This window comes from Protopterus annectens, chromosome 8.part0 (assembly GCF_019279795.1).
Source record: "Protopterus annectens isolate FY-2018-M chromosome 8.part0, PAN1.0, whole genome shotgun sequence".
NCBI classification, from domain to species: domain Eukaryota; kingdom Metazoa; phylum Chordata; order Ceratodontiformes; family Protopteridae; genus Protopterus; species Protopterus annectens.
This window is the reverse complement of record NC_056741.1, coordinates 339949394-339975411: the sequence shown is the minus strand read 5'-3', so window position 1 is coordinate 339975411 and position 26018 is coordinate 339949394. Positions and strand designations below refer to the sequence as shown.

General features: G+C 40.7%; 1 protein-coding gene across 3 annotated transcripts in view; it reads left to right on the top strand.

The window, feature by feature from the left end:
• The window catches only part of LOC122808795 (natural killer cells antigen CD94-like), a 514803-nt gene that overhangs the window by 338119 nt on the left and 150666 nt on the right, over positions 1–26018 (top strand). For all 3 annotated transcript variants that reach the window (XM_044079841.1, XM_044079840.1, XM_044079842.1), the window contains exon 5: positions 1778–1861. In XM_044079841.1, coding sequence (XP_043935776.1) covers positions 1778–1861 — 84 coding nt within the window. The remainder of the gene's footprint in view (positions 1–1777; positions 1862–26018) is intronic.

Below are 26018 nucleotides of genomic sequence, written 5' to 3'. Positions count from 1 at the left end.
AAATTAAAATAACACAAAATCTCTTCCAATCGCTAAATCTATTAACTGCTTTTTATACTTTCCAACCATTACACCTTAACCCCAATATTCAACTAAATGAAAAGATGATTGACCTGAATTCATACCCACTACTGAAAGAAAAGACAGTTTTAGACATTTATCTACTTAGGCAGGAATCTATAACTAATATTAGAAACAAACTTAATCTCCCATTTAAATATACAATTATGATACGACAACTGAAAGAAGTATGTTACAGATTTTGGAAGGATACTGACATCCCAGATCAACATATAGATACATGTAGAACACTTTGGGATATGATGACACGGAAAAAAAAAATGATCTCAAATACCTATAAATTCATTATCTCACTTAGACACACGAAAGAAGCTATCCACTCCAATTACTAGACAAAACAAGACCCTACAATTACCTCCAATATAATTGCACAGGCAATTCAGAAATTTTCCAAAGATATTCTCCTTCAGAAGCTCAGATATACTCAACTTATGATCCTAAACAACGCATATTTTACACCCACAATATTAAATAAAATGTACAAAGAACTCCCACCTTTTTGCCAATTCTGCCCCTCCAAAGAAGCTGATATTATTCATATATTTTGGAGTTGTAAATGTACATAAAAACTTTGGTGTGCCTTAAGAGTCAAATTAGAGAAAATGGGCTATGAAAAATCAACCTTATCCTGGAAATTTGCCCTCTTACACGTACCTCCTATAGGAATGAAGAATAATCACACGCACATTCTAGTTACAACATTTATGCTAATAAAATACTACATCACATTAAATTGGAAAGACAGGTCCAAAATAACATGGGATGGATTCAAGCAAACAGCTAGTAAACAACTCCTGGCTCATAAATATTTATGGTATTCCATGAGGAAAAAAAGGACCCAGAAGGACACTTGGAAAATGATATTTGAACTCATTCTGACATGATTGTAACACATATTTCTGTATGCTGCATAGCTTGATATAGATGAGAACTGTATATAGGTTATCTAATGTATATAGGTTTTATGTTTGTAGGTCTGTATATTGTATGTTATTGTTTTATTCTCTGTTATATCGTTTTCTTGTCTTCATTTGATTTTGATATAACCCTAATAAAAAGGAATTGAAAAAAAATATATATATATTTCAATCAACATGACATCTGCAATATGTATTTGCTTTAGTAAATATTCACATGCTATTTTTAGTGTACAGCTCTTAAAAGTCTATTATATATTGTGGAATTTCATTTTTATGAAATCTATACTTTGAAATCACTCACATGATACTCTATAATTTGTATTCTCACTTTCATTAGAGATCTGATGTAATAATGGATGCAGCTGTCAGTATCTTTTTGTAAAGTAATATTCCTTGTTCTAATTAAGTAGTTGGTATACACTACATCACTATTGAACATTTTAAAGCCATTACCTGAGTGATGCCTCCATGTGCCATGATCATCTTAAAGTACTATGTAGCTCCCAGCAGTACCAGAGTCTATAACGTAAGAGACAACTATGCCATACTTATCATGCACACGTAGTAAATAGAATATTGGTACAGTCTAGCATTATAAATGCACCACAGTTACATGTACCATACACCAACTTTGTTACCTATGGCTAATACATGTCACTCCTCATTACATACTATATTATTCCTATCACTTGTAAAGGTATGTAGACTGTATTATACATGCATGTTGTCCTGGCTATGTTATGCATTATATTAACACATGCCCTATCTATCTTAAGTAATTTCCAGTTACACATCTTGTGAACTACCTGAGTGGAAGATGATGACCCAGAGGTGTAAAGATTCAGAAAGCAATGAGACAGGTATGCTGACTCCAGTATCTAATAATATTTCCTAAATACAAAAAAAATAACGTCCATTTTAATATTTCCTGAATTATGAAAACAGGTGCTGGAAGCCAGTAACCATGGGACAAACAATCAACATGGTATAAAAGCCCAGTATAACATATATTAAAATGACTTTTTTTCTAGGTATTTGCAAATAACAATACTTATCAAAACATAATTTTGTTCATAAAATCTGCCCTTTATACATGTAAATAATTGTCTTGTGGAATTTCTATTGTATATTCTATGTGTAGCCATCATCTGTAATGTTTAACAGAGTTCAGCTCTAAAATGTTTTCAGATATCTGCTTTCTTTCCTCCACTAGGCTTCCGTACAGGGGTTAAGCAAAAAAGTAATGACAGAAAAAAAAACATAATGGTTAGTAAAGTAGTGTCATAGCTTTATTTCTGTACTTAATCAGACTGTACTGTAATTCATTTTTAGAAGAAAAGAGAATTCCAACTTAAAAGTGATTAGACTTTCCAACAAACTATTGGATAGGAAATTGAAAGATCTCTTTTACATACAGACATAAAGCTGAAATAAAGATTGAGATAGTGATAATGCTTATTATATCAATTACTAGTGACACTTTACTCCAGACACTTTTGGAAATTGACAAGGTATAGAACAGCATTGGTCAGATAAAGGACTAGTAAAAAGAAAGAAAGAAAAAAATGTTCTTATGGTAACACACTGTACTGAATGTGCAGACATTCACTGACCATTTGCAATTCCTGAAAACAGTCTGCAGAATTAGAGCAGAAATGATGAAATGTGGAAGGCACATATAACAAACATTGCCATGTCTGCAATTCAGAATAAGTGCAATAGTTTGCTACTTGCATAAAACGTTGAAGTAAAAACTGATGTAGAACACCAGAGCGTGTCTATGTATGTAGGGCAAAAGTCTATCATTTCTTAAGAATACCATGCACTAATATAATGTCTTGGCTACATGTAACGAAAGACCTCACCAGGATAAAATAATGAACTAATTTATTGAAAACACAAAGCAATGAAAAAGCACACAGCATTTTGGCCAGTGTTATGACCTGCAGGTATTCAATAGATATGGACTGAAAAGGCAGCTAGTGCAAACTATGTGCAGATTGTGTATACCACATATGACACTCTATGGCTGTTAGGAAACTTTCATTCCTCTGAAACTTGTGGTATGCCATGTCCTTCTGATGTTGAAGAAAACTCATATGTAAATAGAAGGACATGAAGACTCCACATAGAAGGTAGCAAATACAATGAAGAACAAAGACCAGGAACCCAATGAATAAAATGTATCCCTCTCTGATGTCTTGGCATACACTGCCTTCTTTGAGTACCCAGTTACTTCACATCACACACTTGTTTTATATACACTACTAAATAGGCAATTAAACAATAAAGTCACCAGTTAATACCATGAAACACTTAAAAGCATTTAAAGTAATACATGCCAATTAAAATCAACATTCATATCCTTTAGAAAGGTACCTCATCTGAGTAATAAAGCAGAGAACCTCTTTCTTTGATTTGACTGCCATGTAAAAGAATGCCAATGGCTAAATAAAGCTTGTTTAATATTTATTTTTTTTAATTTTTTTTTTTTTTTTTAACATTTGTTGACCGGGAATGTCCGACTAGGTTCCACAGAGCCTGTTTTCAGCGGAGACCCGGGGAGAAACACTCCAGATGCATGTCTTTGGAATGTGGGAGGAAACCAGAGTACCCGGAGGAAACCCACGCAAACACAGGGAGAACATGCAAACTCCACACAGAAGGCACCCCTGCCGAGAATCGAACCAGAGAACCTCTTGCTGTGAGGCGACAATGTTAACCGCTGCACCACTGTGAGTCATTATCTACTTTAACTGAAACTGATGATACACTCACCGCACCCTCATGGAAAACATACACAGTGTGCACGTACAGAAAAGCTTAGTAAATGTTCAAGATTTGGAGGCTTAAATCATGATTACAGTGCTAGACTAGATCTGGGGGTGCCCTCCAGTATTTCCCTGAGGAAGGAACCACCATGACCATGGTGTGTGCTGTGCTATGCAATATGATAAAATTAAAGCAAGGGGGCTTACATACCCTCTCAACTATCCATATTTTCACATAATATCAACATTTTTGCTTCATATTTTTGTCCTTTCCTCATAAAATCTATGGGTTTTTGACAAATCATTGAGAATTTAAGCCACTAAATACTGAGATACATTACAGTTTCAGTCTTCATATCCTTTAAAAATGCATGCTAAATCTCATTAGTCTAGCACCTTTCTAAATTTATAAGAGCAATAATTAAATATAGCCCTATTTTGGGGCCTTTGTCCCCAATTATTTTTGGCTTTTTCAAGATTTCTTGTGCTAAGAGCCTGAGAGGTATGGTGGCTCCCGAATACAACATCAAGTACTTCATCCATGGCCTCCATGGCATGAAAAGATGGCACTGAAGAAGATATTCAAGAGGAACATCATGACTTCACAGGATAGAGGTGGGCTCAGTATATCAAGATTCAAATAATTCTGTGTTTGCTGATTCAGTAAGAGTAGCTGATGGAGCAACAAGAGTAGGAATTCCATTTTTTTGGGATGAAATATCTACATTTCTAGCCTGATAACAGCTGGAAATGGAACTGGAGCTGAGATAATACAATTCAATGAGCAGGGGGGCTGATACAAGGGAGAACAATATCCAAAGCCACTATTTGATTTATATTGTGAAACAACAAGCAAAAGTCATTTGAAAGAAAGATTAGTGAAGGAAGGCTGGAACTTGATTTGAATAAATTATGTGATTATATAAATGGTTATGACTGCACAAAAAAACACACACACACTTAACACCATTAGTGTGCATAAAGTGGAAAATAAAAGAAACAACATGCCACAAAAGAATCTACAACCAGAGTATTATTGAGTTCTTTAATCTATTTATCCTAAAAAGAAAGACTGATAAGTTATGATTTTGTTCCACTTCAAACGTTTTGTAATATATTATAATATAGTTTAATTCAGTTTCCAGGGGCTGATTGTCATGTTGCATAAGATCTGTAGGTAGGGTTTTTAAGTTCTACATACTTCATCATGGTTTTTTTTATGTTCTAAAGAAATCCTGTGATAGATGCAAACATGCAGAAATATTCTGGTTAGGGTTCCTTTTGCAGTGAATTGTTTGTTTTATTTTCCAGTGTATATGCATTGAGAGTGCAGGGATTGCTTTTTAATAATTATTTATATCATATCTAAGCAAGATGTGAATAATTACATTAAATCCATCTAAGACAGAGGTTCTTGTACTTTTAATTGTTTCACAACTGAGTAATGGGTAATTAAGAGCAGAATGAAAGGGACGGCAGAACAGTTGTGGAAAAGTGACATAACTAATGTTTCTGGTGAATAGTAATAACTAATGTAAATGCCTTTGGGAAAATGTATTTATATTTGTTTGATACTTGTTTATCAGGCAAGTCCAACTGTGATAATATTCCATTTTCAGCAGAGGTCCGGGAAGAAAAGCTCTACAATGACATAATATGGTTACAGTTAAATAACAATATTACAAAACGAATACAGAAGAATAACATATTAACAAAGTAAAAATTCACTTCAATTCTTCCAGTGTGAACCTATACACACAGAGCAAATATTTAGATAACTATAACAAGTTGAAAAAGTACATTATCAATTGACAAAGTATTCACAAGTTGCAGTTTGTAGCAATAACATTAAATACACTGAGTGAACTCTTTGTAACAGAGATAACTATATCATATAGTCTAGGAAAAATATATTTGTTCTTTGTACAAGAAATATAGAGTTTACTAATTCATTCTCTCTGAACATACTCAAACATATGCTGGGGTAGAAGGAGGGAGGGACTAGTTCAGCCTGGGATAGTGCAGGACCAGAGCCAAGTTTTATTTAATTAGTCTTTCAGTAATTGTTTGAGGTTGGAGGGTTTAGAGGTAAACCTAGTTTGCAGAGGGACAGAATTCCATTTTTAGTGATAGAGTAAGAGTAGAGACTTTGGCCAGAGGATTTGAAGTGTTTATTACACTGAAAACATGTTGTTTATTAGACTGAAGTCATCTATTAGGGTGATAACAATGTAGAATAGGAATAAAATCAGGGCAGTCATTGGCTTTGTGAATAATGTTGCGTGTTGAGATAGGCTGTATGTAATCTAAGTGGAGAGGCAGTATGAAACAATTTGAAGCCTTAAGGACAATATAGTATTGGCTGTGATATTGTTTGCTGATGGTAGATTTTGCATCCTTATTATAGCATGCCTCCAGCTTATTTTGAGCTGGAGCCTAAAGGTTGGTTAAAAAGGGTGCACAGTACAAGAGAGATTGCAGAAGGTAGGTTGTGGCAAGAGTAGTTTTGGTGGTGTTGCTAAGGAAGTTTTTATGCCTGTAGAGCTGTGTTAATTTTTGGTGAGTCTTTTTTGTGTTATTTTCAACATGCAGGTCAAATTTAAGGTTATTATCTATAATTCCACCAGCAAGTTTTTTTTTTATAGGAGACTACTTCAATTTCAGTTTTCAGTGACAAGAGTTTGAAATTCGCTTTATCAGGTGTGTGTGTGTGATTTGGGGGAAACATAGTAATTTTGTTTTTTAGGGTTGAGTAGTAGCTGTGGAATGCACCTTTACAAGTGAGTGGACTTGGGCTGGTAAAATTCTCATAGCACTGTAGTCAGGCAATGAATTCAGTTAGTCAAATGACAAGAATCCAACTGGCTATTTAGTGCTGTATAAAATGAGGCTGTCTGAAAGTGGAAAGTTAGGAAATCAGTTGGAGGCTCATTAAAGATAAGAAAACAGATGAGGGCCAAGGACTCAGGAATATTAGAGTTCAATGGCCCAATCAGACTTTATTGTGAATGTAACCTGAGACATACTCAGGTGAAGATTTTGTTTGGTAGAGATGAAGGAAGGACCTACAGCTGTGACATTTTGTTTTGAAGCCTGGTACAGGAAAGCCTGCAGTAGGGCTACTTTGAGCAGAGGAGTAACCTACATGGACTTAAAACCTTGTTTTGAGGTACTGTGTATATTTTTAAAAGTATTGTCAATACTGAGGAAAGCTATGTTGGCTGCATTTTCATTTACTTTAATTTCATTTTCATTTTTCTTATACAGAAAGGTGTATTTTATACATTGCTGCCTCCACTTTCTTTTAATGAGATTAACAAGTGAAGAATCTGTGTATTGTAGCTAAGGACCTGCCAAATAAATTATTCATTTCCATTCCTGTGCTGCTGAGTGCATGATCTGTTTGAGTTAATGCTTCCCTACAGAGTTTGTAACTAGAGACATTTTGCTGCTGTTTTTTTGGTGTGTTTGCAAACAAAGCCTTTGTATGTGCTGTTTTATGGCTAGCTTTCCTTTGTCTATAAGAATAAATGAATTTTAAAAACCTTAGTAGAACGCATGCTGGCGAAAGTCCAGAAGCGAATACAGCTGTAACAGCAGTTGGATGAACTGATGGATATGACAGCTATCCAGAGAAATGTACCTGCTGCAAAGACGTTAAGCATAGAGGGTGACCTAGAATTTTTATTTGGTGGCATTTGAATGGCATGCTATTCAAGAAAACTGGGACAAAGCAGAGTGGGCAAAATAATTTCATCCCAGCTGACAGGAGATGCATTAAAACATATATGTATATGGGGGGGACTGATGACACAGACTATAAAAAAGTTAAAGGAAAACTCTACCCTAGAACCAAAAAAATCTTTTTTTTTTATTCTATCTTTGTTTCCTGACCTATTTTAACACCTCAAAATCACTCTAAGTGTTTTATTTGTAATTTTAGCCTGTTTTCCACAGCATAGCTACTGATGGGGCTTGATGCATCAACATGATCTTGTTCTCCCTCAACCCTTTCTCTTTCCCATAATACTTTGTACGACTCATGCCAGACATAAGGAAGTAGCTTTGAATTCCCATGTCATTGGCATATAATGGGATTTGTGTTAGTCACTGTTATTTTCTCTACCTTCTATAAAAGGACTGCTTCTTTTCTGTCTCTAATATTGCTCATTTATGTTTGGCTCAGACCTTGTTTTACACTATACTTAGAAGTTATCCAGCTACAGCCAGAAAAGTAACTAAACTGCAAGCATTCCAAGAACCTTGACAAGTCTGTAACCTTGGTAGAATGTTTATTATCTGGTGTCACATGTAAACAATGTGGCAATTTTTAAGTTCCAGTACACTTTAAGTGAACAGCAGCAGTTTATTTTCTGGGCCCATTCTTCACTATCCAGTTTTTGTATCCATTTGTATCTGATCTGCTTCTGTATCATTCCAGATAGGTACAATTACTAAATCTCTTAGTCTGTCATTATCCATGTTTGAAAATGCTGGAATTCTACACCAGATCAGGGATCCTTTGACAGAAGAAAAACCTTTGTCTCAGAAACCAAAGTGCCAACCAAAAAACAAGCAATCTCCGTGGTATCCCTGAAGTCTCAAACACCCACTAAACAAGTATAGTGGGTCCAAAAACAAAACACTATAAGAAACATCTCTGCATTTTAGATTTTCAGTCCATATATATCTAGTTAATCACTGTATATTAATCAGATCAGAAAATGGTAGTAGACGTACCGAACTTAAACTCCTCCTAAGTCAAAACTTAATAAAAAATATAAAATTTTAAATATTATACAAAATTAGTAAGTATTCAAAAGTAATCCAAGCAGGATAGATGGTATGTTTCCAGTCAGAAATTCTGTATTAAGAGCACAGACAAGCAATCCAAGTAAAATAAAAACAACAGAATAATAGTTTCCTCACAAGCTTTCTAACTATATATATACTTTTAGCAGGCAATGGAGTGGTTTATTGTGCTGTAAAACACAGTCCCTGGGATTCATGAAGCTCGGTGCAAGGACGGCGTTAGGCTTGCACCAACCGTGTGGTGTAGAGATGGAGCAGTAGCGTCATATGCATATTAATGAAGGCTCACTGCCTCCACATCCACGTGCATAGGAAACGCGTGAGTGCTGGGGGCGTGTCCAAGCACCACACGCAGGCGTGGACATGTCAGCTGCTTACATGCAACCTAAAATGCTGAATAGTACAACCTGCCTCTAATAGTAATCACACCTGTCAGCGTCTGTGGATACTGAAACGTATGCAAAGCATGCAAGACAGTTTTGTGAACACAAAAATAAGAAGCAAACACAAATGCACATAGCTGAATATTGAGTCCCCATCCCTTGAACAAATGACATTTAAAGCCCTGTGTCTATATTCCATTGTAGTGTCGATAGTTATACCAAGTGGAAGTGAAATGCATCATGTTAGCACGCCGCCAATAGCTAAGCCAAGCCCAATGGTGAGGGTTACCACCTGTCCCACATTGTGAGGGACAGTCCCGCTCTGGGCAGTTGTGTCCATACCAAAACCATTATAAATGTAAAATGTCCTGCGATTGTAGGACATAATTATGTCCTAAATCCTATGTAATAATCACATACAATACTTATTTCCATATGTAAAATACCTACATGTTGCAGGAAACAGAATAAGCAAGTAAATGAAACAGAAGAAGCAGCTAAACTGCTACAACAATAAGCTTACATTTAGGCATAAAACTAAAGTACTATCCATTGTACTGACTGTGGGTATGTGTTGGCCTGAAAAATCTGATGTGTGTCCCTTATATATCCCATCCTGGCCATATGAAAAGGTAGCAAACCTACCAATGATCAGAGCATTCGCCCAAAATCTGCCCATTCGCGGTCCAAGGCATTCTTGTCTGGATGGGCCAAAGATGAATGGGTATTACCCGGGTCTACCTACCATGTCATGAAAGATAAGTATTTGCGTTTACCTATGTGCATGATGCACAGCATGTGGAAGGTGAATAATGCTAGTGTAGTCCTCACAACCATACAGGTACCAGAGATATGTAGTGTATTCAATGTGTTCCCTTGACTGTGCCGTGGGCCATCAACTAGAGAAGGAATGGATGGTGTGTGTGGAATATGGGGGTGGGTAATATAATAATTTGCCAAGGGGAGACTGTGTTGGATGCACAATAGGTGAACAGGAGGTGTACGAGGGAGCAGTGGGTGAATCAGAAAGAAACACAAATAACAAACATACACATCCACAATACAACCTGACAGGCCATACTGTAGAACACAATCCCACAAACATATGAATATTATAATGTGCGATACACATGTACAGAAACGTCACTGGCACATATCCACATAATGGTCTGGCCTGAACTGAGTCATCCAACCTCAACACACCTGGATGCATAATTGAATACCCATCATCCCCTCTACAGCACACAACCCCCCCCCCCATTCCTGAACGTCCACCAAATCCAGCCATACTCGGGCTGCTAGCTTGGCACAGCCATATCTGCACATAGTGACCACTACTCATATCTAGTAGGCAGTCTCACCCTAGGCAGTCTCAGGATTACAAACTATGTATCCATTGCATGTATAACCCTATCACATTTTCGTAAATCCAAAAATATTGAAGTTTATTGGTCTGTTCAATTTTTGGATATCCCTCATGGGATAAGTATCCTGTGTAAACATCAGACTTGGTGTCATGACACTATGTCCAGTCCTGTAGACATCTGGACACAAGTTGTATGTGCAGTAGTGGTTCACGAGACTGCTCAGCCTCCAGACGGTCATGCAGAACCTACTACCCGGGATTAAACACCTGACCGTGATGCACGGCTCCCCACATGCATTATCGAGAATATATACTTTACACATTCACATAGTGGCAGTTGGATATAGGGTGATTAAGGTGCTGATGTAAGCAGGGTGCATCTGTGAAGGACAGTTCCGGTTTGGGCAGGTGTGTCCTGACCAAAAATAATACAATGGCAAATGTCCTGTGATTGAAGGAAATAATTATGTACCATATTTCATGTAACAGTTGCATAAAACAGTTATTTCTGTATGTAAAAATATGTAAATTTTACAAAAAACAGAATAAGCAACTAAACTGCTACAAGAATAAGCTCTCATCTAGGAAAATAAGTAAAGTTCTAAACCCTGTACCGACCGTGGGTGTGTCAGCCTGTAAAATCTGATGTGTGTCCCGAAAATGCCCCACTTTGTCCATTAGAAAAGGTAGGTGGCGGTGATTAAACAGTATGTGGAGTGTAAAAACGTATGTAGGTGTATATGCATGTGTATGTACAGACCGATTTATATGGAGAGAGATATAAAGATATATATATAGATATATATCTATATATATCTATATATATCTATATATATATATATATATATATATATATATATATATATGAATAGATCGACAAGTCATAACATCGCGACATCAGTTCTTCAACAACGAATCACCGACAAGTGAAATAAAAATGTCACATTACCCGACAGTTTACATGTTAACAAAACAAGCAGTCACTAATGAAATGCGAACAACTGCTGCAAAAACTACACTTACTACCCTTAAACATGAATAGCTGAAGGAAAAGGCTGGAAGGAACAGAAATAAAATATATAAAATTGAATAAACATTGTCAGTTGTTGCAAATTGAGAGAGAGGCAGTGTACAGGTTACTGCACTTGCGTTACTGCATATGCCTGCCTTGCACTGCACTGTCAATTTGCTGTTTATTCAATACTTACATTCTATATTCAATGTCATTACTCAATTTTGAATGTTAATTTTCATACGTATGTTTTAGTAGTTGTATTCGTAGTGACATATGTAATGTGTGTGTCTTCTTTAATGTAACATGCAAATATTCGTGTTCGATTCAATGTCGAATATTTCTCTCGATATATATATATATATATATATATATATATATATATATATATATATATATATATATGTATATATATCTATATGTAGTTATGAAGAATGAACATGGTCACAATATAACAGTCACAACGAATGTGAAGGGAAACAGCAGCGGAACCAACCGTAATATTTAGTGCTGTTATATATCAGGATGGCCAGAGGTGAGCACACCTCTGCATCCTCAACCACAGGTAGGACGCTAAAAGTGGAATGAACGATGTCCTTGTGCTAAGTCTGACTTTCAACTAGGTACAGGGCAGTCCCGGTCCCCAGTCAGACAAGCCTAAACCCGGATGACCACATAAACACCCTGACAATCAAACACACGTATGTGCCAGGACTATAGGCTTTGGAGTTTTGAATACCCTCGGAGTGAGTCAACATGCGGCATGGGTCCAGAGCAGTAGGGAATAGGGAATAGCGCATGTGTAGTAGTGCGGTTTTCCCAACAGGTAAATGGATGATTGCTGTGTAAGTGAAGTGTTGAGGCATGTGTTTGGGTAATTATGACCCATGGGTATACATATCAATGAAGCAGAACACCAATAGTGTGGTGATTAGAGCATCCGCCCAACAAAAAGCCATTAATGGTTCAAGTTCGACTATAGCACATATCATTTTCCTTGTGGAATGATTGTCACTCTGCTGTAAAGCCAACATTTAAATATGTCAAAGTGAACGTATGTATCGCATGGGACTATTAACAAGAACCCATCAATCAAAGTGATACTGTCATAATGAATAAGGCACAAGTAAGCACAAATGAGCTGCAGGAAACATATGTAAGACACAGTAAGCATAGGCAATTGCGCCTGCACGGGTGTAAGCAGTTCCCAGCATATACATATATATATATATATATATATATATATATATATATATATATACACGCACACATATATATGTGTATAGATTCATGTCTACTTACATTTTATATATATATATATATATATATATATATATATATATATATATATATAGAATGAATGTTGTAACAATACAGCTTACACAAGAGATGTGAAGGAAATCATGCGCAAGCATGGTATTATACAGTGCTGTCAGCGTATGTCATAAAAAGCTGCACAGGTGTGAGCAGAGCACTGCCACTCACAATACAGGCATGGTTTTACCAGTGGGAATATCATCGTTGAATGGCTAAGTCTACTTTACACACAGACGGAATGTAGGCCATTCTGGGCCCACCAAAACTTTTTAAGAGCAAATGGCTGTACCCATAACACAAGGAAAGGCACGTATGTGGAAATACACATGGCTGGAGACTCTGTGAGTACACGAGGTGGGACAAAATGTGTATAGGGCCCTAAACGTTCGGCAGAGACGGCAATGTGTAAAGGTGTGTTATGGCTGCGATAACAAGTGGATAATGGATGTTACGCGTGTACATTGCATTTATGGGTCCAGGTGTGCCAGTGTTGGTTGGGCTGGTTCTTATGGAATGCCCCGTGGAGGTCAGCTAGTTCGTAATAGGTATATATGCATACACACATGCAGACAACAATATGTTGCAGCACATTCTGTGTAACACACGTATTCCATTTGTTGACATAAATAATATGAATGTGCACATACAAACATCGACAGTACATGGACTAATAGGCTGTGAAGAAAAGGGATGGGTGGAATCACACAGTATCACATTCAAATTACCATCAGGAATCCGTACATGAACAAATTGCGACATCTGTCCACTGTATAATGTGCTAAATACTGATTACAAGATAACTGGAGTGAAGTGTCAGCGTCACAATGAATAAGGCTCTAGTATGCTGGTGAAGCATATATAAACACCATTACGCATGTGTAAGTACGTATGAGCAGGGAATGTATTGATCTACAGACACACAGATGTGTGTGTATATATATATATATATATATATATATATATATATAGATACACACACAAATAGATGTATAGATATATATATATATATATATCTAGACAGCAGGATATGAATATACATGTATGTGTACATATCCAGATATATCTGTATATATCAATGTACATTTATATATATACATATATATTTATATATATATATATATATATATATATATATATATATATATGTTACATTAAATATACACATGTAAATGCCTAGGTTATGTTACAGCAGTTACGGGTAATATATGTTCCAATTGGGTATATGTTGGTGGGAGGTCTAATAAACAAACGTCTAACTCCCGCCCTCCCCCCCGGCCGGCTAGGCCGCTGAGACATACAGACACGCAATAAAGGTAAATGCACCACTGCTTCCCAGACCACCGGCAGCAAACTACCAGTGGGAGAGATCTACAAGGTCTACACTTTAAACATGGACAGCGATGTCCTTTGTGGGACACCAACATTTCTGTTTTAGGCAAGCCCAGTAATGATTAATGCAACCAGGATGTATCTGTACACGGAACAGTAGGTTGTGCAAGCCTGGTATCACATGGGTTGACACAATGTGTGACATGTGTCCCGACACAGGGAGAGTGGACAGTGTGTAGGGGTATGTTCATAGCCCACCTGCACTCACAGTAAGGATGAGTGCTGTAGAGGAGTGTCAGGTAGTGGAACTATGGGTATGCAATTATGGGCCTAGGTGCGTAGGTGTTGGCCGGCAGAGATGTATTAGTACTGCCCCGTGGATCTACGTAATATTCTGATGTGGGTATAGTAGATGCCCATACCTCCCAAACCTTAAGAGCACTTTTACTGGATAGTCCGTAAATCATTGGGGGAACACATAGGGACCATATCATTGACCTGTCCCCAATTACCATGGACGTCCATGATTCCAAATCGTAATCTAACACAGTCCCAACTAAACTCCCCTAGAACTAGTGAAATTAGGACAGGTTGCGAAATACAAGTAATGAATAATGACAACATGTAAGAGTCATAAACAGCATGTACCTCAGACAATAATGTGTATGTATACATATGCTCTGGCACTGTCAGTGTGTCAGGTTAATAGCACCAAACATCGAAATGTGTCCCTGAGGGTGTTATGCAGTGTCCCTGATTCAGTGATCACTCTTCCCTATTCGTATAAGAAGCCTGCTAGTGACGGAAAGCACATATTCTGCCAACTAACTTAGAAAGATGATAGAATAATAGATTGGGGTTAACACCTGTCCACCATTGCAAGGGACACTACCCTTTGGGAAGGTGTGTCCTGCAAAATAAATGGACTTATGGCAAATGTCCTGTGATTTAGGGCAAAGAATTCCTAAATTGTATGTAATAGTTGCATAAAACAATTATTTTGCATCTGGAAGACATAAATGTTATAAGAAACAGTATAAGCAACTATAATGCTACAAGAATACTCTTTTCTTTTGGCAAATCAGTAAAGTACTCTCCTTTCTACTGACTGGGGTATGTGTTGCCCTGCAAATTCTGATATCTCTACATACAGGTCCTATAGGGTTGCCATATTTCCAAATGGCCAAAGTGGGACATGTTCTGTAGAAATGTCAAGACTTTCCAGGAAAAAGCATGTCTACAGCTGCGCATAGTACAGAATTTTACTTATTTGCACAAATAAAGGTTAGTCTAGTAACATTTTAATTGCTTATGCTACTTCACATAACATATAGAAGTCTCATATATAAAATAACTGTTTCATGTAACTGTTAAAGAAACGTAGAATATAATATTGTCCTGTAATCAGGACATTTGCTATGTCTTGATTATTTCCGCAGGACACAACTGCCTAAAGAGGGGCTGTCCCTCGCAAAGTGGGAGAGGTGTTAACCCTAAAGCCCCACCTTGGACAATTTACAAGGTGGCAAACCTACAATAGGTATGCGCTAGCATGACTCGGCAGACAGATGTGACTCCCAAGAGCCAATTACTTGTCTGTACTGAAGAGTATCAGTACCCATGTATTAGCAAGATGAGAGCAGATTGTATGAGGAACACAACTAAAATGATTAATTCACTGGACAGGCCGCCAATACTGTACAGTCGAAAGCCATTCCATTGCCTAATGGGCAGCCATTCCCGATACTGTAGTCATGTAGTCAAATTTAATAGGTATCACAAGGTAATATTATGTTCGTCGCTCCCACCCAGGGGTGGGAGTGACACATGCAAGCAACAATGTTGGTGCATGTGCAAGTGAGTGAGTGGCTGTAAGCGTGATTGGTGACCAGTATGTGAGTATTGCACTGGTAAAGCAATGTAGAGGCTAACAGAGTGTAAGAAGCTGTAACCAGAGGTCAGCAGTGCTTAACACCATGCAAACCCACGCACAACCTCTCCAAACTGCTTTAATGTGCCTTACTCCATCCGTATCCAATGGGCATGTTCTACCCTGCAAGCAAATGAACGTCCTTTGCAAGGGTTGGAACCAGGACCCTGCGCACACAGCTAATGTGAATTACCAGTACACCATGAAAGATATATAGACAACGGACAGTAACACAAACATATCATACAGCGCAGTCATTCAGCAGTATAGGAATGTACCATCAGATATGTCCGGACCACTGGTGTTTGCAGACCTGGCCTTCATGTGTTTAAGTGTGTGAGCATGGCCAGTATGACCATTCAGTATGTTGCCGACTGACATTGCCGTCATAACGTCAAGTGTGTGAGCATGGCCAGTATGGCCACCTGTATTGCATGTGTTACATGTCTAGGTAGTCTGTAATGTGGTGCTGACCTTTGTGTTGTACACTGACAGGTGGCATGCTGTGTCCACAGGGTATCCATTGGTCATGTGCCATTGACTGTTGCTACATTTCTGCATAGTGGGGGTGGACGCCCGACGGTATCTATATTCTTACACAGGAGAGGGGGGCACAAAAGGGGGGGCAGACCTGACTATTGGTATATGTGCACATTGGATGAGGTGCACACCTGACACATGTACACATTTGCTAATACTGTACTGGTATGTCAGGCACTCCATTTCAGTGTGTAGACCTACCTATTGTGTTGGCTAGAGGCATATCGGTGTACTACAGATCTTAGCCTTAATTACCAACATATTAGTTTCTGACTTCCTAGCCTTCAAAACCTACATCCAACTGCCTGGTCTACTGTAGTCTGTCTGTGTGGGGTTGTGGGAGGGGTTACACATAGGGCACATTCAGAGGCCATAGTTCAGCATTTGTTTGTCGGTCTACACCTGTTCAGCTGGTTGAGACTTGTGTGGGCTGTATGGACACACATGATGCTCAGCCCATTACCCGCAGTGGGTTATGACACCCTGTGTACTACTGGCTACTATGGTGACCCACATATGTGCTACAGATGTCATGGTGCCACTATGGACGTCTACTGTCTGCTGCCTTAACATTCGGCCACCAAATTCCCTTGCATACTCACATCCATACCATAGCTACAGGTACCAACATATTCTAATACAACTGCCAATTAGTAGGTTGATTGACTTACCTTGAGGGTGTGCCAGACCTGCGGATGGTGCTGGAGGGCTGCCTACGTCTGATGCATATGGTGCACTCCCTATACATGGCTGAGCACAGGTAGTGTCATGTTTGGCATCCCTTTTACTGTCAGTGCGAGTCAGAGAGGGTGACATTCTCTGGGTCCCTACTGTGTCAGTGCATATGCTATGCGTTGCCTCTTTGCCAAGGCCAGGTCAAACTGGGCATGCCTCCTTCTGACAACTGGGTCCGGCTCAGGTTCTTCCTCCTCTGAGTCACTCTTTACCTATTGAGGTCTTGGCCTTGGTGAGGGGCTGTGTGGCCCTGCCCCATGCTGTTCCTGCTGCAGCTGTTTCTGCAGGATCATATTGTGTAACATAGCACATACCATAACAATTTGGGTGCATGTAGCTGGTGAATAATGCAAGGCTCCACCGGATGTGTCCAGACACTGGAACTGTGACCTGAGCATCCCAAACACATGCTCTATTATATGTCTGGCCTGTGCATGTGCATCATTATGGTGTTGTTGTTCAGGTGTGTGTGCATTTCTGATGAGTGTCATCAGCCACTGCTCCAGTGTGTACCCAGCATCCCCCTCTAGGTGACCATAGGGGATGTCCATATTGGCAAAGCTGTGGTACAGCTGCATCAGATGCCATATATCAGAATCTTCATAGCTTCCAGGGCAGCCAGCACACACATTCAGTATAATGCCTTGGGCATCGCATACGACCTGGTAGTTGATGGAGGGGATGCCCTGCGGTTAATGTAGGCCCTACCTTGCTTACCAGGTGGTGCTTTGATGCATACATGTGTGCAGGCTATAGCACCCACTACCCCAGGGTAGTCTGCCATTTAGTGGAAGAGACTCATATTGCTGGTCAACACCTCACATGTGTTGAGGAAATGTACATACTCACTGGCATGTGGTGACATGGCATCCAGGAATTGGTGGAATACTCTGGATGCAGATGCCTGTGAGATCCCCATGATATCCCCAGTTGTGCTTTGGGAGGTTCCTGTGGCTAGTATACCTAGGCCTACACATACCTTGGTATCCACTGGGATGGGTTCCCCCCGGCATGTTCGATGTGTCAGGTGTGGCCGTCACAGCTCAACAATCTGCTGTAGGAGGTCTCTGTCCACCCTATAGTGCTCCACTATCTGCAGCTCATGTAGCCACTGGTAGGTTACCCTGGGTCTGTACAGTCTTCTCTGTCTCCTCACTGAGGGTTGTTTGGCAGCATTCACACTTTCACCACCCTCAGCCTCTTGCACATGTTGGTATATGTTGCCTGCTGCAGCCCTTCTCATTTCATAGGTTTGTTTGTTAAAATTTCCCCGCATGTATACACCAGTGGTGTAGAGTGTGGAAAAACCTGAGGGGAAGGTGCTTGCTTACTTTATCGTAGTGTTCTGGGCTGGGCTGGTCTGTTGGGCCTGTAATCTGCTGATTCTGATAAATATCACCTGTTTGCCCAGCCTGTTAACCTTGTTTACTCTCCTACTGCTGTTGTCCCTCCCAATTGCACTAGGCAGGTATAGATACACCCCTAGCTTAGGCATGCTAAGCTAGGAGCAATCCCAAGACACAGGGCTCCAATCCACGTACAGTATGCCTGACCCCCCCCCCCATGATTTCACCTATATTCGAGTCCTGTACCCGGCTATCTATACACATACACTGTTGGGACCTGCATCATACCCTGGGGATAAATGGGATTCACTATTTTCCACCTCGTTTGTATAGTATTGTCTTCTAATGCATAGTGACATGACCCATACTGAGCCTCCCCAAAAATAACCACTGCTTACTGTCATGCAGACCTGTACACAACTGGTTAAAAGTGCCTTACTATCACTGTATTCAATGTCCCTTGTTCTTCCCAGCAACAAAACAACCGGCCTCTGCACGGCTCGAAACAAGGACCCTGCACACCACAGATGATGTGCTTTACCACTAAGCCATGGCAGATATACATACATCTGAGGTTATCACATACAGATCATCCAGCACAGGCACAGGCATTCAACAGTATAGGACATGTATTCCATCATGTAGATTTATGTATGCTAATGTCCACACACACACACACATATATATATATATATATATATATATACATATACATATGCACACACATGCGTAGATATAGAATATATATCTCAGCAGCGAACCACGTGACACCAAAGCAATAGACAAGAATGAAAAAGAAACCACATGCGCCTCCTGCATTATGTACTGGTGTTAATATCTAGACAAGTGTGTTTCTGTGTGTCACATGGGTTCAGACTGTATTCAGGGTAAGATTAGGGCTGCTGACATTACTTACCAGACCTATTGCTGAATGTATGGGTATGTCTCGCCAACCCAGTCTCTTGGCCCGATTGAGACATTTATGGCCACTATATAGGAAGACAACAAAACACGCTCCTCAACAGTGGTCCCTCTCCATAAAGGTGGTGCCTCAACAGATCCTGGAAACTATCGCCCCATAAGCCTGACTAGCTTGGTCTGCAAAGCTATGGAAAGGATCATCATGGACCTCATAAATAAAGATATTGGGGACCTACAAACACTGGATCCTACCCAGTTCGGCTTTGTTAAGGGCAGATCCTGCCTCTTAAAGCTGGTTGATTTCTTTGAAACAGTCACCAAGGCCATTGACGAGGGGAAGGTGTTCCACACAGCCTACCTGGACCTCGCAAAAGCCTTCGATACAATACCCCACTCGGGCATTATAGATAAGCTCATCAGCTTAAATATAAACCCCTATGTCACTAGATGGATTGCAAACTGGCTCAAGGACAGAACCCACATGGTTAGAATTGCTGGAGCCATGTCAGACTCCAAACCAGTTACAAGTGGTGTCCCACAAGGCTCAGTCCTGGGACCTCTCTTGTTTGGTATATATTTCTCGGAGGTACACGCCAACATGGAAGGACTGTGGCTGACCAAGTTCGCAGATGACTGCAAACTGGGCGCCATAATTGACTCTCCAGCCGACACAAGCATCCTCCAAAGGGGCCTCATAGAAACAGACAACTGGTGCCAGAGCCATGGCCTCAAGCTAAACGCCAAAAAGTGTATAGTCATCCCCTTTGGCAAAAACAAAGTGCCCACAAATTACCACATAGGTGGTAATCCATTAAGTACAGAAAAAGTAATTAGGGACCTGGGGACCCAAGTTGATAGCAGTCTCTCATTTGACAACCACGTGGCCAAAGTGGTTAGAAAAACATTTTATATAGCCCACATAATCATGAAGGGATTCACATCTAGATCAGGGGAGGTCATCGTGCCTCTTTACTCATCCCTCATCAGGCCCATAATTGAGTACAATGCCTTTGGGATGTACCTTACCAGACACCTGCAGCAACTGGAAAGACCCCAAAAGTACCTCACCAAGAGGATCAAAGGGCTCAAACAGATGCCATATGCTGCCCGGTTAAAGAAACTCCAGCTCTACTCAGTGGCATACCGCCTGTTCAGAGGCAATCTGTGCCTGACGTATAAAGCCATGTCCAACCCGGAATTAATGGACATGCTGCACCTCAGAAAATCCAAATCCCATCGAGCCACGCTCGAGAGACTTGAACCTCAGCACTGAAATAAATATGACATGCTGGAGGGACAGATTCATAACCCAGAGGCTCCCTTCACTCTGGAATAAAATCCCAGTCCAGGTTAGGCAGAGTCCCTCATTGACTCTCTTCAAGAGGAATCTTGATGAGTGGATGGGAGATCGTAGGTTTACCCCGGGTATCACTTCTGTGTCACTGTTAGACAGAGGCACAGTATACTAACCTCGAAAACGGGCATAGCAAAATAAATTTAAAATGGGTGGCGAAAGCCAAACACATTCTGGCTAGGCTTATAAATGCTCTAGGGCAGATAGCCTAGTATGAACCTATGAACCTATGAACACATCCAGTAGCTAGCTACTCACAGACACCAACACATAGGATATGACTGCCAAACACAGACACCTGTCATGCCTTCGAATAGAACACCTTCCTGTCTATTCTATCACACTACAGCATTACGCAGTTACAGAATGTGCTACCGAGATTACTGGGACACAGTACTCCCAGAGGTGTACTTCTAGGTGAGTGACATCATCAGCATTGGCAAAGATGGCAATAGGGATTGTATGGAGTGTGAGCAGTCTAAAAGCATTATTTTGTCCCCAGGCAGACAGAGACACACACACAGTTGACATGGCTGGGAATAGAACACCGACCTAACTACCTTATTACACTACAGCATTACGCAGTTACAGAATGCGCTACCGAGATTACTGGGAAACAGCACTCCCAAAGGTATACTTCTAGGTGGGTGACATCATCAGCATTGGCAAAGACGGCGATAGGGATTGTATGGAGTGTGAGCAGTCTAAAAGCATATTTCTGTCTCCAGGGAGACGGAGACACACACAGTTGCTTTGGCTGAGATTAGAACACTGATCTAACTACCTTATTACACTACAGCATTATGGAGTTACAGAACATGCTATCAAGATTACTGGGACACAGCACTCCCAGAGGTGTACTTCTAGGTGGGTGACATCATCAGCATTGGCAAAGACAGTGATAGGGATTGTATGGAGTGTGAGCAGTCTAAAAGCATATTTCTTTCCCCAGGCAGATGGAGGCACACACACACACACACACACACACACACACACACACACACACACACACACAGTTGGCATGGCTGGGATTAGAGCACTGACCTAACTTCCTTGTTACACTACAGCATTATGCAGTTACAGAACGCACTACCGAGATTACTGGGACACAGCGCTCCCAGAGGTGTACATCTAGGTGGGTGACATCATCAGCATTGGCAAAGATGGCACTAGGGATTGTATGGAGTGTGAGTAGTCTAAAAGCATTATTCTGTCCCCAGACAGACGGAGACATACACACACACAGTTGGCATAGCTGGGATTAGAACACTGACCTAAGTACCTTATCACACTACAGCATTATGCAGTTACAGAATGCGCTACCGAGAAAAATGGGACACAGCACTCCCAGAGGTGTACTTCTAGGTGGGTGACATCATCAGCATTGGCAAAGACAGCAATAGTGATTGTATGGAGTGTGAGCAGTCTAAAAGCATATTTCTGTCCCCAGGCAGACAGAGACAAACACACATGCCAGTGGTGGGATCAGGACAACCACCTATCTACAGACCACTATTACAATACTACATAGATACGAGCCACACCACAGACACTATACCTTTCAAGACTGTCAATATGACCTTCTAGGAATGTGGACATTGACATGGATGCTGGCAGTTACGATGTACATACCTGTGAACCTGTGTGTTCAAAGTAGGAATCCATCCTGAAGTGGAGTATGGCCATCTGTTGACTGGATGACTACTATCACTATACAGGGTTACAATGGCCATGCCCATACACGTAGAGGCACATAACCGACACAAGGTGTCACTGGGCATGCTCACACACTTAGTAGCACACGGCCATTTGGAACGCACTATGTGTCCATCTACACAATGTTATACTGGGCATGCTCACACACTTAGTAGCACAGGGCTGTTTTGTATGCACTCTGATTCTAAACACGGAAGGGCACAGTGGCCATGCTATTACAGTTAGATGTGAACAACACATTATAATGTAATCTGGTGTCGATAGTTGTCATTGTTAGTAGGAACGCTGCACTACATATATCTGACACCAGTCTTCTACACAACATCTACTGCTGTCCGTCACCTTAGATGTACCAATCTATACCTGGCACACAACTACCACCCATGGTGATGTCCTGCCAGGAGTGGCTACTTCACCCATATATTGCCATTCATAGTTGAATGTCCTGAGACCAGGTTAACACCCTGACACCTAGAGGACAACTGCATTGTATGTGTATGCTAAACAGTGCTAAATGTGTAGCATTCGTAATCACAGCTACCCAATGTAGATCCAACAATGGGGAATACTGACATCTGTGCAGTGAGGAACACCGGGCTGAAGGCTCAGTTGTGCACAATAGCACTGCCACTGTATACCTCGGATCCAGACATATGGGCCATAACACAGGTACGAACCGCTCCAAGTGGTGGTGTCCCCACGTACACAAAGGCCACTCACATGTACTGACCAGTACACCCTCAAAAGGCATCACAGATGTGTCAGGTGCAGATCAGTGTCAAAAGCCGCATTCTAGGATGTAGCCCTCAGACATCGCCATGTCCTTGGACCAGCAACACATCCAGACATGTGGTAGGACATATAATAGTACAACACCATGTGACCCATGACCAGTGGACTGTACCTAGCTCTACATCACCTGTGCAGACTACCCATGTACTGACACAGTTGCATCATGTGTTATGCAATGCAGTGATACCACTGTTCATAACCAGGTCGGCTGTACATATGACAGGGGCCCTGGATCATATACAGCAGTAACAGATGACTGTTGCTGTACACCAGTAAATACCCTCATGTTTGGATATGATATACATGTACCTGCCGTGGATATGTACATGCCACACACACACACACACACACACACACACACACAAAACACATATGTATATAGCATAGCTGTTGCTGTCTTTTGTGCAGACAGGTGGCTACAGCAATTACACACATGCACATGGAAGGTAGGTCCATGGCTGTTGAATGCTAACAGTACATAAGGTGTGATATCAGTGTTGACTGAGTTAACATTCCCTCTGTACTGGTTACCCATGACAACTATCATATACAACAGTCCATGTGTCATGTATGTCATCACACATGTCCACCAGTTGCAATGCCTACAAACATGGCAAAATGACAGGAATGTAGGACCTACACACATGTACATGTAGTGGTGTGTGTTCAGCTATTATGCATGTGCAGTAGCTGATGTTTACAGGTGACATGTGTCTTACTACAACATGCAGTTGCAATGCAGCCCCATCATTGCCAACTGTATATGGTGATATGCTGACAGTACGGTAAGATGTACATCAGGTATGGATGGATGTGTGGACATGACTAAGTGGTGGGACATCTTTGCAGATGGATGTTTGCTGAGAACAGCTCACAGGTGTGTAACAAGCAGTCCTACAATAACATGTGCAAACACTAAGCTATGGTTCTGTTAACTGAAGGGGAACGCATACAAGCTACACAGTGATCAGGGTGTCACTGACTGTAAATCACTTGACACCTGTAACACTTAAGACCTCCTGTGTGCATATATCAGCACAATTGTCAAAGGTAGCGTTGGTACACATTGTAATGCGGGCAATACTGCTGCTTGTCTGTCATACATATCATACTATAGCAGGTGTTTGGTTCACAGTACTGCCATGTGTGTTTGCTTGTGTGACCATATATGTCACGTATGGTGTGGAATACATCCCAAATTGTTACTCACTTTCCTGTATCCTGTACACTGTTGTAGAGATCTGTACATACTGCATTGTAGAAAGCAAGACATAGGCAGGGGTGGGGTGTGTATCACACACATGTGTGCTATCTGTATGTGCATGACATAGGTGCATTCAATTGTGGACTCCACAGTGTGTGTGTGTGTGTGTGTATGTATGTATGTATGCATGTATGTATGTATGGCTTTCTGGTTCATGGAGTGAGGATGTATGTTACCATAGTGAACAGATAGGACCCCTAACCCCTCCAGGTGATGCAATCTACTACCCTGTTGATGCCATCAATCTTAGGCATTACTGACTACCTGTACATGTGTATTCTCTGTGTCGCATCATGTAGGTGCACAGTACTGTAATGGTGATTACCACATAGGCAGGGGTCCTCACCTCAACACTATCAAGTGTGTGTGTGTTACAGTGTCAACTCCATGAATGTGGGTGTGTTACTGTGTGTCTGAATACATGTGTGTGAATACCTGTGTGTGAGTGTGTGTCTGTGTGTGTAGTTGTATGTTTTCATCCTGTAATGTGAATGTGTATTACTGCTACACAGTGAGGCCTCATGCTATCAACTGGCCTCTACCCTTGTCATCAGCTAGACTGCTATGTAAACTCCCCACCCCATGTAACTGTACCTGTGATGTCACTCGGTATGGATGTCACATCTCTAGCCACTGTAGCTTAGTACACAGCTCCCATACTTCTGGATCAGTATATGTGTAGACATCTTTGGAATGTCAGCCTTTCTAATACTGAGGTTGAGGCTACGAATAGCATGCTGGTATTGCCATACATATCTGTGAGTAGTCCACATTTACACATGGGAAACTAACTGCAAACACTGACACTCAACGACACATGCAATTAGGCCTGAAGGAGGGAAGCGGGACATCATGACCAACATGCTGTTACTGTTGTTACCAAGACACATACTGTGAACAGAAAACAATGCATTCTAAACCTGTACTACATGGTATGTCTGCTGTGTGTCAACAGTACACAACAATTGTAATCTACACTTATCTCCCTATTCTGTTCAACCTGTGCATCAGACCATATGAGCATGTCCCTGCACTGATGGTGTGGATGACAGGGATGTGGCACAGGCATCATCATATGCACAGGGTGATAATGTTTGCCAGGGGCCTAGGCTTCACCAGTGGATGACATGTGTATGGGTTAGGGCCTGTGATCTAATTGGCCATGTGTGGTTGTTATGCATGTGTGTGTTGCGGTGCCCTACAGATGTTTCTGGTGTGTGCGTGTATGTGTGCACACAGTTCTGCCATGTGTCTGGCCTACATAGGGGTATTATTGACAGCTCCAGACTGTACAGACCAGGTTTTACAGCTCACGGTGTCCTGCCACGTGACCTGTGCCTGCCAGGGGTTGCACGGGCACTACCAGGCAGAGGTGCAGATTGGGTACTGCCTGATGACACATGTCCACTGGAACCATGTCACTGTTAGG